We start from the raw sequence: 12,957 nt of genomic DNA, 5'->3' as shown, positions 1-12,957 counted from the left end.
GTGGAGCGTCTCAACTGGAAAGAAGCAACAAAATATATGCACTTCATACCAGTCGTTAAACAAGACACATAGCAGAAGGTTTAATGCTAAATAACAACCTCTTTTTATTGGCGTCTCGCAAAATTTAGACCTTGTAATTTTAGTTTATTAAGGAAATTAAGGGAATTAAAAAACACTATTGTTGTATTTTACTTGCAAATTCACAACAATTACGAAATGTTTAGGACAGCGGGCAGGTATGAATATTGCTTACAGCTGAACTTTTACAGTCTTTTGTAATATGCAAAAGTATCAAGCATCTACCTTTAATTCCTTGACCCTTGCCAGAGGTAGGTCTTCCTCGGATTCAGCATCAGAATCGCGATCCTTTTGCTTGTGCTTCTTCTCCTGATTGTCTCCCTTGTCAACGCCATCATTCTTGCTGGGACGTCCCCTCTCTCCTTCGCCTTTCCGCCCTTGCCCTGATCCTGAGTCTGACTTGACGGAGCTTGTCCCACTCCCATGTTGCCTCTCACCAGGCCCACGGCGCTTATACTGTTCTGGTACTTCATGCGGCTGTAATAACATGGTTATGTTTTGTATATATGGGTACGATCAGGATTATATGACATACTGGTATATAGAGTGATCCCTCGCTACAACACTACCTTAGGGGGTCCAAATAATTTATGAGTGTTATAGACGATCAGCGGTACAGTCAAGGCAGGAGTCGTATGGGGTAGATGACCAACACAACAGTGTATGCTTGCTCTGCCTATCTGACATGGTCTACGATGCATGTTTCAGAGTTTGAAAAAAGATTAGAATATAGTAGCTGTTAATGTTTCATAGTGTAAAAAAAGATTTATCATGTTATGCTCAGAATAACAAACAGTATCCCTTCAGGGAATTCAGGCGAACGAACAAGTACAACAAACCTGGTCAATAAAATTTTAACAAAATTGAGATAGGCATCTGTAGGCTTGATGATTTACCATAAATTGTATTTCTTGCTCTGATAGGCATTGTTTTATATGCAGAGATGAAGACTACGGTGTGTATTGTGTTGTAAACTAAGCTATTATTTTATCAGGAGTAATAGATTCTAATAGTGTTTTATTTTATTTGCATCTCTACAATATATTAAAGATAATAATATCCATAAGTGTAGCACTTTGGTACAGCTGATCGCTATTGCCAGACATATTTGCGTATGGAACAATTTGACCAGTCACCTTCGAGGCTCACGCACTCTCAGTCGCGAGTAGCTTTGTTGGCATATGACAGTAAAACTACAACAAATATGACTTCTAACGAGTCACAGTATGGCATTTATGATGTATGTATCCATTCTGTCAACTCAAGTTCCATTCAAGGCATCAATAGCTGTATATAATGATCCCTTCACACACAATATTGAATGAAATTTTGAAAATATATATGATAAAATATGTTAGAAACCTAAGTCCAGATATACAATGAACATGTTTTTATAACCAGATAGTGTAATAATAGGATTTGTTGATTGGTATTTCTGGTGTTGTGTGCTCACAGTGATCTGCTGGTAATGTTTTTTGCAAAAAGGGCAAAAAGGTCAGTGTAAAACTTGAGCTTAATAAAAATGTTCATAAATTTTTGGAACCAAACGTTACCGTTCGTTATAACAGAGATAGCGCTATAATGAAGGGCTTTATAGTGAGGGAACACTGTATATCAGACATCTGTAGTGACTCGGTAAACCTTGGGAAAATTGAAAATAATTTCACTCAGCACACAAACTTGATATAAATAGAATCTCATGTAATATCCTGTTAGTACTGGTGAATTCTTCTGGGTTATCATCAATAAAGATGAAAACTAGCTCTCCTAAATTGCTAAATCTACATTCAGGGACAGTTGTATGTAGTGATATTGTCAACCATAAATTATTTCCTCGAAAGACAACAAATTTGAACAAATTTCACCCAGCTAACTTATATTCCAAAGGGAAGGGTCAATTTGACAGCATGGTCGAAGATTTTAAAGGTCAAAATTCAAAAAGAGGCAAAAAAAGATAGATAGATAGAATCTCCAGGAGAAATGAATGTGTCATTGTTGGGGCATACTCTTATAGTTATGTGTAGATCCCATACAATATATTTCAGAGACACACAATGAAATCATATCCAACTTACTGAATAGGTTCTCTTTGGCACCAACTTCTGCGGGTATCTGTCAAAGCAGTAGGATTTGGTGTTGATACCAAACCTGAAAACAAACATTTTTTTCTATCAGCACGAGGTAAACAACTTGCACTTCTTTCAGAAATAATCATACACCTGACAGACATGTAAACTTAGTTTCACTGAAGTTATTTGCACTAGAGTCTAATCATAGTACCCTGCATGTCTCAACTACAGATGACTCAATATGTGTATAGTGGTCCAGAATGTGTGTCTGCTTGTACTAGTCCAGGCTTATGCTGGTTTTATAGTGCTAGCCTACTTGGATACCCTGCTGCAGTTTAACATGGATACCCCACTCAGACAGAGTATACTGTCTCCGAGCTGAGAGTTTTTGTTTAATCCCTCAATGCTGAGTGACAGACACGGCAAAACCAAGTACCATCTTTTACTACATCCGTGAATCAAACCCATGACCTTTCGCTCTCTGGGCAGACACTCTATCCACTAGACCACACAGGCATTTAGAAAATAGTCAACAAGGTTTCATTGGATACATTGACTAAACACGATCAATATGTGCTACATTTCATGATTCTTTATAGAGTGATATGTCTAAAGACCCATCAAAGCATGACTAGACTGTTATACCTTGGTTTAGACAGCTTGTGGAAGAGATGAGCTGTCTTGTCTACTCTGTATTCACAAACATAGATGTCCTGTGAGCGGTATCCCTTGGGGCGACCTTTACAGTAGGTATTCAGGTCCATCACACAGCACAGTCCTGCTATAGCCTCCAAAGGCACTATTTCAAGGGTGGGGTACTTGAACACCTGCAAAACACACAAGAACATTAAACTACTGACATTTGATGGTAAGTCTCACATTCCACCTATTCATTACTGTGTTGGTATTGTACACATATTTACCAATAGAATTAACTTTGGTACCCACCTCATTGTGGAAGAATTTCCTTGTTGGTTCGTGATAGGTCTCATTAGGTCTCAGATAAGCATGGCCAAGGATGTATCTCTCTTCACTACAATGAAAACAGGTAAATAACATTATCTGTCATCAGAGAAACTCCTACTAATCACTTACTACTACATGCTGGATAAGACTTAAGGTAAATACAGAAAATACCAAGTGAGAATCATCTTGCAACAATACATCTTAATACTTGAGGTCATTCATATAAGAATGCTAAACAAAAACAAAATGATTGTGATGAGAGCTGCAAATTCTTAAGTCTTACTTTTCATCAATCCATAATTGTTCTATTCTGAAGATCTCCAGCTTGTCAGGACTTATGTTTGACAGTAGTCTTGAGGATGATCTGACTGGTGCTCCCTCTCCTCGCTTGTAGTCCCTGTTGAGGTACACACACTCCCCAATAGCGATCTGCATGTCATCCTTCATCAGGGTCATGTAGTACATGCAGCCAGGGGTGGCATCTGGGGGCTGAGGCACAAGCTTGATCTCCTACAACATGAGGGCATTCAAATGTCAACACTTTTTATCACAATGCAAATTGACTATTAGTCCTGTGTGGTCTCTAGAAATTGTAACCATCAACTTCAATACTATGACACATCATCTAGCAGTAAGATTATAACAAGCAAACCTTCAACAAATAGCCTTTGCACTGCACCTCTCCTGTTGGTATAAACCCAAATGGAAAAGAATCCATGAAGTAGTTTTCAAGTCATAGGTCCCACAAATGTTGAAGAAAAACAAAAACATTCTGATTTCAAAATGTAAAAATTAATATTTTCTCAGAAAATCCACATATCAAAATCAAACTTTGCACTGCACCTCCCCTATCAGTTTAGAAACTGTTCCCTAAATTTGAAAAGAATCCATAACAGTAGTTTTCCAGATACAGGTTGCACACGTTTCACTTTCATTGAAAAACATTCTTAGCTAAAATAATCAAACTTCGCCCAGCACCTCTCCTATTGGCATAGAAAGTGTTCACCAAGTTTGAAAAGAATCCATGCAGTAGTTTTCAAGTAATAGGTCGCACATAAAAAAATGTCCTCGGAAGGACGGATGGAATTCCTTACGAGAACTAGATACCCCCAACGTTTCAGATTTCTATCGATGTTCAAGCCCTGTATTCTATCTAAATTCCAACTTCCATCATATGATGTGGAAAAAAAGCTGACCATTGAACCAAACTGAAATAATAACCAACTTATTCAACTTGTTTGATGCTGGGGACCCTAATCCCCACAGGGCAGACAACCTTTTAGGACAGATGAGAAAACAATAATATTTGAACACATTAACTTCTCATAATCATACCTTATCATATGGCCTGGGATCACAAATCTCACAGGTGTAGCGCTCCACATCTCCTGATATTCCCACACAGTCACAGTGCTGCCATATCTGCAATGTCAAGAGTTACCTCCCTTCAACAACATGCTTTCAACTATCTTATTTAGGAAAACATCATGTGATGTTATCATGGAAGATATATACATGTCTTCTGTTCATGGAGAGTCCAGGATATACTATGAGTCAGAAAATAGACAACGCTTCATATTATAGAAAATTCACTGAAGCAGAATATTGCGATGCACTGATAACACTTACGTTACATGTTTCGCACATGATCATGAGGCCTTCGTCTCTGAAGATGCCACAGATACATCTGATCACCTCTTCCTCTTCTTCATCCTCTGGTGGTTCTATAACAGAGACATTGAAAGTGTCACCACAATCAGAAATACTTTGAATTGAGTTGTAGGTATAACCATATGAAACGCCTGAATAATGATATACCTCTCTTCAAATCGAAATTGTCACAATCTGTTATCAATGAATACTTCAAAGTAATTTAAGCTTCACGTGACTTCATGTCTTTTTACAGAATCATCTGGTTATAAATTATCTGTGAAGTATATCTGAAGTCACTACTAATTGAACCTAGGTCACATACGGCCACTCTTGTAGATGTTATCTGTCCCCCGACATCTTGATGATAATCGTGACTCATTGACTCATGCCTAATGTATTGAATGATGTAGTTACTTGTCTTGAAAGGTCCATACATAGAACCTGTCAATAAGTTAAATATGACTGAACTGCTACACTTTTTGGACATTGACATGGTTGATATTGGTTCATTTGTCTGATTATCAAGCCTTAACATGGTCTACTCACATAAAACATTGAATAACCTGAAATTATATTCTCAGCCAATCACTACACAGGCACACTTACTTGCTGTTGTTGCAGGTGTAGCAGTGGTCTTGTCACCGAGTGTTTCCACAACTTCAGCCTCAAGCACTGGTGGTGTGACACTGCCTTCACCTAAGATGATCTCCAATTGGGAAGTTTCCTCAGCCTTAGCTTGTGAAAATACTTTCCTTAGCTTCACAACAATTTTACCCATTTCTGACTTGCGACCACAGTAGTTCTGTTGAATAAGGTGTAAAAGTTCTGTTTAGTATTCTTGATTCTACAATACACCATCAGACATCATGAATAGAGCACTAAACCATATCAGTACATCTCAAACCCTCACTTGGTCTAGCTGGTAACAAATTTGTAAATTTTACAATAAATTGTGTATTCATATACTTATCCAATCTATGCATTTCTAATTCTTCTTTTGATACTAAGTGGAAACAAAGGTTTCCAGCTTCTAATTAAAACAAGTATTTGTCACAGAGTGACGAAATATCCCCCGCCTGTACACCATAGTACCAAATATGAAGACAATCCAGCGATTAGTTCTTGAGATATTGTGGCAACACCGTTTTCCAACTCCAAAAACAGATTTGCCTGCTGTGACCTTGAAAATGGGGTCAAGGTCACCAAATCTGACAGGTGTATGCGGTGTCTGTATATACACTATAGTTCCAAATATGAAGACAATCCAGCGATTAGTTCTTGAGATATCGGGGCAACACCGTTTTCTAACTCCAAAAGCAGATTTGCCTGCTGTGACCTTGACAATGGGGTCAAGGTCACCAAAACCGACTGGTGTCTGCGGAGTCTGTATATACACCATAGTTCCAAATATGAAGACAATCCAGTGTTTAGTTCTTGAGATATCGCGGCTACACCGTTTTCCAACTCCAAAAGCAGATTTGCCTGCTGTGACCTTTAAAATGGGATCAAGGTCACCAAAACCGACTGGTGTCTGCGGAGTCTGTATATACACCATAGTTCCAAATATGAAGACAATCCAGTGTTTAGTTCTTGAGATATCGCGGCAACACCGTTTTCCAACTCTAAAAGCAGATTTGTCTGCTGTGACCTTGAAAATGGGATCAAGGTCACCAAAACCGACTGGTGTCTGCGGAGTCTGTATATACACCATAGTTCCAAATATGAAGACAATCCGGTGTTTAGTTCTTGAGATATCGCGGCAACAAACAGGTGGGACGTACGGACGGACGGACGGTCGTGAATACTATATCCCCCACTTCGCGCTTTCGCGCGGCGGGGGATAACAATTCACCAGAACACACTTAGCATCACCATGGTCACCATCCAACAATCTGGGTCATGCAAACTTTTCATGCCAGTTGACCAACATGTGCTGAAAACATTTCCCCAGCAAACTCATTCCCTTTCTAGAGCTAAATAGGTTGAAGGAATTGTGATGCCGGGATAGATGTGTGGGGACATAATGTGTGCGATAGAATCAGTATATAAATATGCAATTTATTTTAAAATTAACAAATTTTAAAACTTATCCTATCTCACACTATGCATTTATCTCCCAGTTGGATGGTAGGGCGCAAAGTAATAGCCTATAAAGGCAACAACCGTAGGATATACACGAGAAAGCTGGAGCAGAACAGTGATACAGAACTTGTAAGGCCGAATTAAGGACTGCAGTTCTGCAACCAAGAGACCTATGGCTCAGAAATATCATGTGGGCGACAGAAGGCCTCAAAAGCCTGCCACTTATGGCAGTTCAGGGACTTGGTTGTCAATCTATGAGCATCAGAAATGGTCTTGGTTACCTTTCTGTGACCATTTGCAACAAGGGATTTCTGTAAATGTGCCAAACGAACAGATTGAGGGTTTTGGGCGACGAATGGAGCAGCTGGGAGTGAGGTTGAAGAAAATACCACTGACAGAACTTTCCGTAGGTTGAGTCACCATGGACGTCGACAGTAGATTCTCTTAAAGGGGCTGAGCAGTCAAGACAGGAACAACAGATACTCCATCGTTATCGATAGACAAAATAGGAAGTGAGGGGATAGACGATTCCCTAATCATCAAAGATGTACCGTATATCGCTGTGTATAAGGCGAGTTTTTCGTACCTAAAAAGAGGGGGTTAAGTAGGGGGGTCGTCCTATACACGGAGTCGAAGATCTCACAATTTTTTCCACTGGCGATGTCAACCAGCGTCCGATAGCCAGCCCAGCATTTGACAATAAAACTTCGCATTTCGTCCTAAATAACTGTTCCAATAACTATTTCCATACATAAACATGATTTGTATCTCTTTACCTTGAATAAAGTTTAATAATTTCTGCAAATAAAGTTGAAATGACCGTCGCCTCGAAACAGATTGTCAAACCACCTGACATGGTAAAACAATCAACATCCGTGAGTAGAGAGCCGGAAGTACCGGTAAGCATTTGCATATTGCACATGTGACCTAACATGTGATAACCGGTGAAGCTGAAATCAATTCCCGCTGTTTTTACAGTTGTATTAACACAGAGTATAGGATTTTGAAGGCGTGTACAGGGGGGTCGTCTTATACGTGGGGTCGCCTTATACACAGCGATATACGGTAGGTAGTTATGCCAATTTCGCAATCCTGCTTTGCAGAAGAGTTCTTGTTGATTCTGCAGCAGACTTAGAAAGCCAGTCTTGTGAAGATAATGCTGAAAGATTTGTTGGGCAAGTCAACACACAGAGAACAGCGCACAGGTGAGCTGCAGTGACAGCAGCAATCTTAGCAGACATTATGTGGGTCGAAAGGAGAAAAACCCATCCACTCGCGGCCAGTTCGTCCAACCAAAGAAGTCTTGAAGTCTTCAAAATGGGAAAATTAGAAAGGATAAAGCCAAATGGATTATCTTGCGAGAGCATTTCACCACACAGTGGCGATAAGAGTGAGTGAGTGAGGAAGGTTTTACGCCGCTTTTAGCAATATTCCCGCAATATCACAGCAGGGGACAACAGAAATGGGCATCACACATTGTACCCATGTCGGGAATCAAAATAATAAGAAAGAGAATGAATTGGCTGAGGAAATTATGTGTGCAGCACGTGTGTGTCAACCAGTATGAAAAGTGTGCACGCATAACTCTGATTGTTGGGAGGTGCATGACCATGGTGATGCTAGGTGTGTCTGGGTGGATTGGGTTTTTTTAGAAGCTGGAAACCTTTGTTTAAGCATGTTTTTACTTAGGATCTAAAGAAGTATGAGAAATGCATAGTGTGAGATAGATAAGTCTAAACTTAAATGTCTTGTTCTGACCAACATTGCAATCATCTATATCTTCTAAAAGTTGTCACTGTAGTCAGTTCACGTAGTCTCGAACATATTAATCCACAATGAATCGATATCTCAACCTTTACAACATACTGGCTATACTACAATATGGTATATTTAGATGTGACATATCAAATGTGAGTTGGTCACAAAGACATATTGCATCAAATTTCTTAACTGACAGGTGCTCACAGGTTACTATCTAGAGCTACACCACTCTCTTAGAAACATATGGTAACATGTTTACGGTTTTCATATGCTTTAAACAAAATTCATTAGACATGGTACACATATTACACAGTCATTCTTTCTTACCTCAACATTCTTGAAAAGCTTGTTCATGTCATTGTCTAATAATTCCATGTCAGAGTAGTGCCCCTTGCTGATGTTCTTCCCAATCAACTGCAGGTCTATAGGGTCATCTATAAGTTTGTAGTAGTCGGGGCTTTTCTTCCGAGAAGGCAAGGTCATTAGAGGGGTTGCAATCAGGTTACCATCTTCATCTGCAATACAGAAATAAACCATAAATACATGTTTTGATTAACAGGTAAGAAGAACATAAAGCCATACAATAGATTTATCCCCTAGTCAAGTAAGCAACATCCATACATCCACAACTTATATATACAGCTGAAATGCTGGGATACTAAAAATGAAAATGATTTTGTTTGTTGTTTATCACCAGCATAAGTTGCAGGGGTCCAATTCTAACCTGAAATCCCAAAGGAGTACACCAAAATTAAATACCTTTAAATGATGCAATGACATCAAAAATCCTTGTGAAGACTTTGACTAGTTTGTATCTCTTCTGCAGCTCAGGATTCTCCTCCGCCATTGCCACTAGTCTGAAAAACAAGAACATACAATTGTAATATTATTAAAGCTTAGTGTCAGAACTATAAGAACATCAGTCTCAGAACTTACTTTCCTTGAAAGTTAGAACATAAAGTATTTAACATGAAATATATATTTTTATGTCCAATGAAGCAAAGCATTGAGTCTGTACATCCTCAGACATAAATAAAGAAACTCACCTGGTTTTGACCGACCTGTCATTAAGCTGGGTAAGGAAGAGATCTGTAAAAAAAAAGAAAATATAACATGAACTTTATTTTGGAGGAATAACTTCAACGATAAGGCTATTCTCAGGAATCAAAAAACCTTTTTACCAGACCAGAATTATTAGGAACATTATTATTAAAGATGCAAGAAGTCAGACATTACAAATATTTCATGTTTATCCTCTAGGAACAGTAATTATGAGTACTGTTAAATAGTGAATCTTCTAGGAAACAAATATTTATGTGGTCCTAACCTGCATTCATGACTCCTGAGTCCCTTGTTCCTTCCCTCTCTGAATCTTTCTCTCTCTCTGGCTGCTGCATTTTCTGTTTGATTTGTCGAACTTTGTCAATGTTCCTCACCAAGAATATACTTTTCTTTCGAGCAAAGCACCTTTCTCGGTTGGACATTGGTTTTATCACAGTCTGGCTTATGATTCTATTAGCACTACTTGGATCCGGATGCTGCTTCAGCTACAAGAGAAAACATGGCATGGTCACACTACCTCCTTTAAATGGTTTGATGAATGAATGAAGTACGAGTAATCACATTATTGTTATTGTAACATTTTTACCAGTATTTGCAGGAGCAAGACATTCTAGATCAAATTAAAAGTAAGCTCTAAAATAAACAAGAAAACAGCTTTATCATGGGGCACATTAGAATTTGGTTTGTTCATATAGTAGTGAGTATACATGGAGAAAGGGAGGATAACACCAAAAGAATCAAACGAAATAACGGCATCAGGATTTAAGTCAGTCTTGACAAGTTTATTTCATGTAAGTAGTTTCTGGAAAAACATGTCCCCATTGCTGCCACTATACACTAAGTAAAACAGGGAAAAACACACAAAAAATTTGTTTGGAAATACCAAAACATCAAAAGGTTCATCACAAAATATTAAACGGTTCTGAGTTATACTCTGCATGTGAAATATGACACACGGACAGACATCGGCAAGCTTTGCCCTTTCAGGTCGGGGGTATAAAAATATTTCTAAGTTAAAAACATACATGAAAAAAGCAATATTTTCTCAGAAAAATCAAAGTTTCTCTGCAACTCTTCTATTAGTATGGAAACGGTACTCCAAATTAGAAAAGAATCCATGCAGTAGTTGTCAAGTTCCAGTTGCACAAATTTTTAAGTATAAAACTCCTACAGTAAAAAAAAATATTTTCTAAAAAAACGAACAAAAACACTTCCCCATGAGAAAATCCCAATATTGAAATGAAACTTCAAACAGAATGGAAGGAATTCCTTGGTACAACTAGCCCTTTTATGTCTGGGTATAATAAAGTACATACCTTATCTTTTAACTTCTTTAGCCTATTTTTCGATTTTCTCTTGTCTTTTGGTGGTCTACCAACTGGCCTGGACGGGGTGGGTTTGTCCTTGCACTGCCCATTTCGTTGAGTTTTTCCTCCAATGACACCCCGACAAGTTTTTGCACCACATTTGCAAGTTTGCTGAAAAGTTTAATATATAATACATATTTAAAATTAGATATAATGTTTAAATAAATGCAGGCCATAGTAGATCTAATCATCAGGTCCAACAATCTTGCAGAAACAATGCCAAAGGCTGCACGATTGCTGATATGGAAATAATCAGCAATAATCACTCTAATGAAGGATGACTTGACCAAAGACAGAAGTGAGCTCAAATCAAACTGACCGGACACCATACACGAAAAGATCATGTACAACAAGTTTCAGATTAATTATTATCATAAAGGTCATCATGATCCATTTCTTTATCAATACTTTCTTCATACCCAATGACCTGACTATCAGCCAATCAGATACAAGTTTTCCCAAGTTAATGATTGAATTAGAGTGAATGTTTCGTTCAATGCCACTTGGAAGAGTACTACAGTTCTATCACAGCATGTCCAAATAATGGGAGAGGAAATCACAAAATGATCAAGGAGAGTTGGATTGAAACTCAAGATCAGCAGATCCTACCGTGCACATCTAAGTGGTTATGAAGTTCATCTGACATGAAGCTAAACTCGTGTTGATATTGTTACAGAGAAGGAAACATTGCATTGTGTTTGGAAAAATAATGCTGCACAGATTCAGCAGTACATATAACAGATGGATGTTTCAACAAAATGCATGCTATAAAACCCGTGTCTATTCATCACCTACCTGAGTTTCAGCATTGAAGGAGTGGAAGTTGTAGTCATAGCCCAGTTCCTCTCCATCCTCAATATCACGAAGAGCAAACAAAGCCATTCTGTACAGGCCATTCACATTCCTGCCACATGGAGAAAGGTATTGTTAACTGTCGTCTACTTTAGTTTTTCAACATCACCATATACACTTTGTTAAGAAAATACATCTGCATGTTCAGTTTGGTATGTCTATCTATCTAATATTTCTAAAACATTAACTTGACAAACTATCTTAACAAATCAAAACCTACCACTTCTGCATTTCACAGTTGGGTTCACAACTATGGTTGACATATCTTCCAACGTTGCCCATCCTGTAGCCATCAATGACTGCACCACTATCAAGGTTGAGACAGTAGTGATGCCGCTCCTGAGAGTACTCTGTCATCATCCGGCGACGGAACTCCTGCTCACTGACCACCTCTCCCAGATATTCCAAAATGAAGCTTCCTGAAGGGCAAACATGAAAAATTCACATCCTTTCTTGTTTCTTGTCCACGCAAATGTTAAGTCCAGCTCAATCAGGTTAATAGAACACTGAAACTGTCATTATAAAATAATATCCCTTGAGGTTTGACAAGACAACTTATTTTCTGTATTTTAACATGTTGTCCTGACGATCTAATCTTCATACTTTCATCCACAATCATTCATCATTACATTCTTATCCATCCAAACAGTCTCTTCTACATAAGCACTGATTTTGGTTCTTGCCTTCTTCCAATCATCAAAACAGCCCAATAAACACATATAATTTCTATCTTAAGACAATATACTTCTGTTCTTAACCAAAAGGTGATACAACATTGATATGCAGTTAACACACATTTCACACAGGGAAAAAGGGCTCTGCTTGTATCAAGTTTTCAAGTTCCTGAGCCCAAATGGTTCTCTCTTTTCGTCATCCGAACCCACCTGCTGGTATTTGTTGTGTTGTGCAGACACCATATCCCCTCTCCTCAGTAACAAACTTCTCCAAGCCTGGTGCCCACTCATGTCTCTGGAGCCTCTGGTTTGAACAGTTCTCCCCACCAGGGCAGCTGTTTGGACTACACTCCGTAAACACCATTCTGTCAAACAGGTAACACCAACTCATTA

The 12,957-nt window shown here is 38.5% G+C and overlaps 1 protein-coding gene across 1 annotated transcript in view; it reads right to left on the bottom strand.

The window, feature by feature from the left end:
- Window positions 1–12,957, bottom strand: part of LOC124136680 (histone-lysine N-methyltransferase ASH1L-like) — a 47,547-nt gene that overhangs the window by 4,114 nt on the left and 30,476 nt on the right. The window contains exons 9-24 of the mRNA XM_046502664.2: window positions 12,775–12,929; window positions 12,111–12,309; window positions 11,834–11,942; window positions 10,988–11,149; window positions 9,937–10,156; window positions 9,656–9,698; window positions 9,369–9,466; window positions 8,937–9,124; window positions 5,373–5,568; window positions 4,743–4,837; window positions 4,449–4,535; window positions 3,397–3,623; window positions 3,096–3,180; window positions 2,793–2,974; window positions 2,154–2,226; window positions 304–555 (exon numbers count right to left, since the gene is read on the bottom strand). Of these exons, the coding sequence (XP_046358620.1) occupies window positions 304–555; window positions 2,154–2,226; window positions 2,793–2,974; window positions 3,096–3,180; window positions 3,397–3,623; window positions 4,449–4,535; window positions 4,743–4,837; window positions 5,373–5,568; window positions 8,937–9,124; window positions 9,369–9,466; window positions 9,656–9,698; window positions 9,937–10,156; window positions 10,988–11,149; window positions 11,834–11,942; window positions 12,111–12,309; window positions 12,775–12,929 (2,371 nt within the window). The remainder of the gene's footprint in view (window positions 1–303; window positions 556–2,153; window positions 2,227–2,792; window positions 2,975–3,095; window positions 3,181–3,396; window positions 3,624–4,448; window positions 4,536–4,742; window positions 4,838–5,372; window positions 5,569–8,936; window positions 9,125–9,368; window positions 9,467–9,655; window positions 9,699–9,936; window positions 10,157–10,987; window positions 11,150–11,833; window positions 11,943–12,110; window positions 12,310–12,774; window positions 12,930–12,957) is intronic.

This window comes from Haliotis rufescens, unplaced genomic scaffold (assembly GCF_023055435.1).
Source record: "Haliotis rufescens isolate VD_foot unplaced genomic scaffold, xgHalRufe1.0.p SCAF_1, whole genome shotgun sequence".
Taxonomy (NCBI): domain Eukaryota; kingdom Metazoa; phylum Mollusca; class Gastropoda; order Lepetellida; family Haliotidae; genus Haliotis; species Haliotis rufescens.
This window is presented reverse-complemented; position numbering and strand designations above follow the sequence as displayed.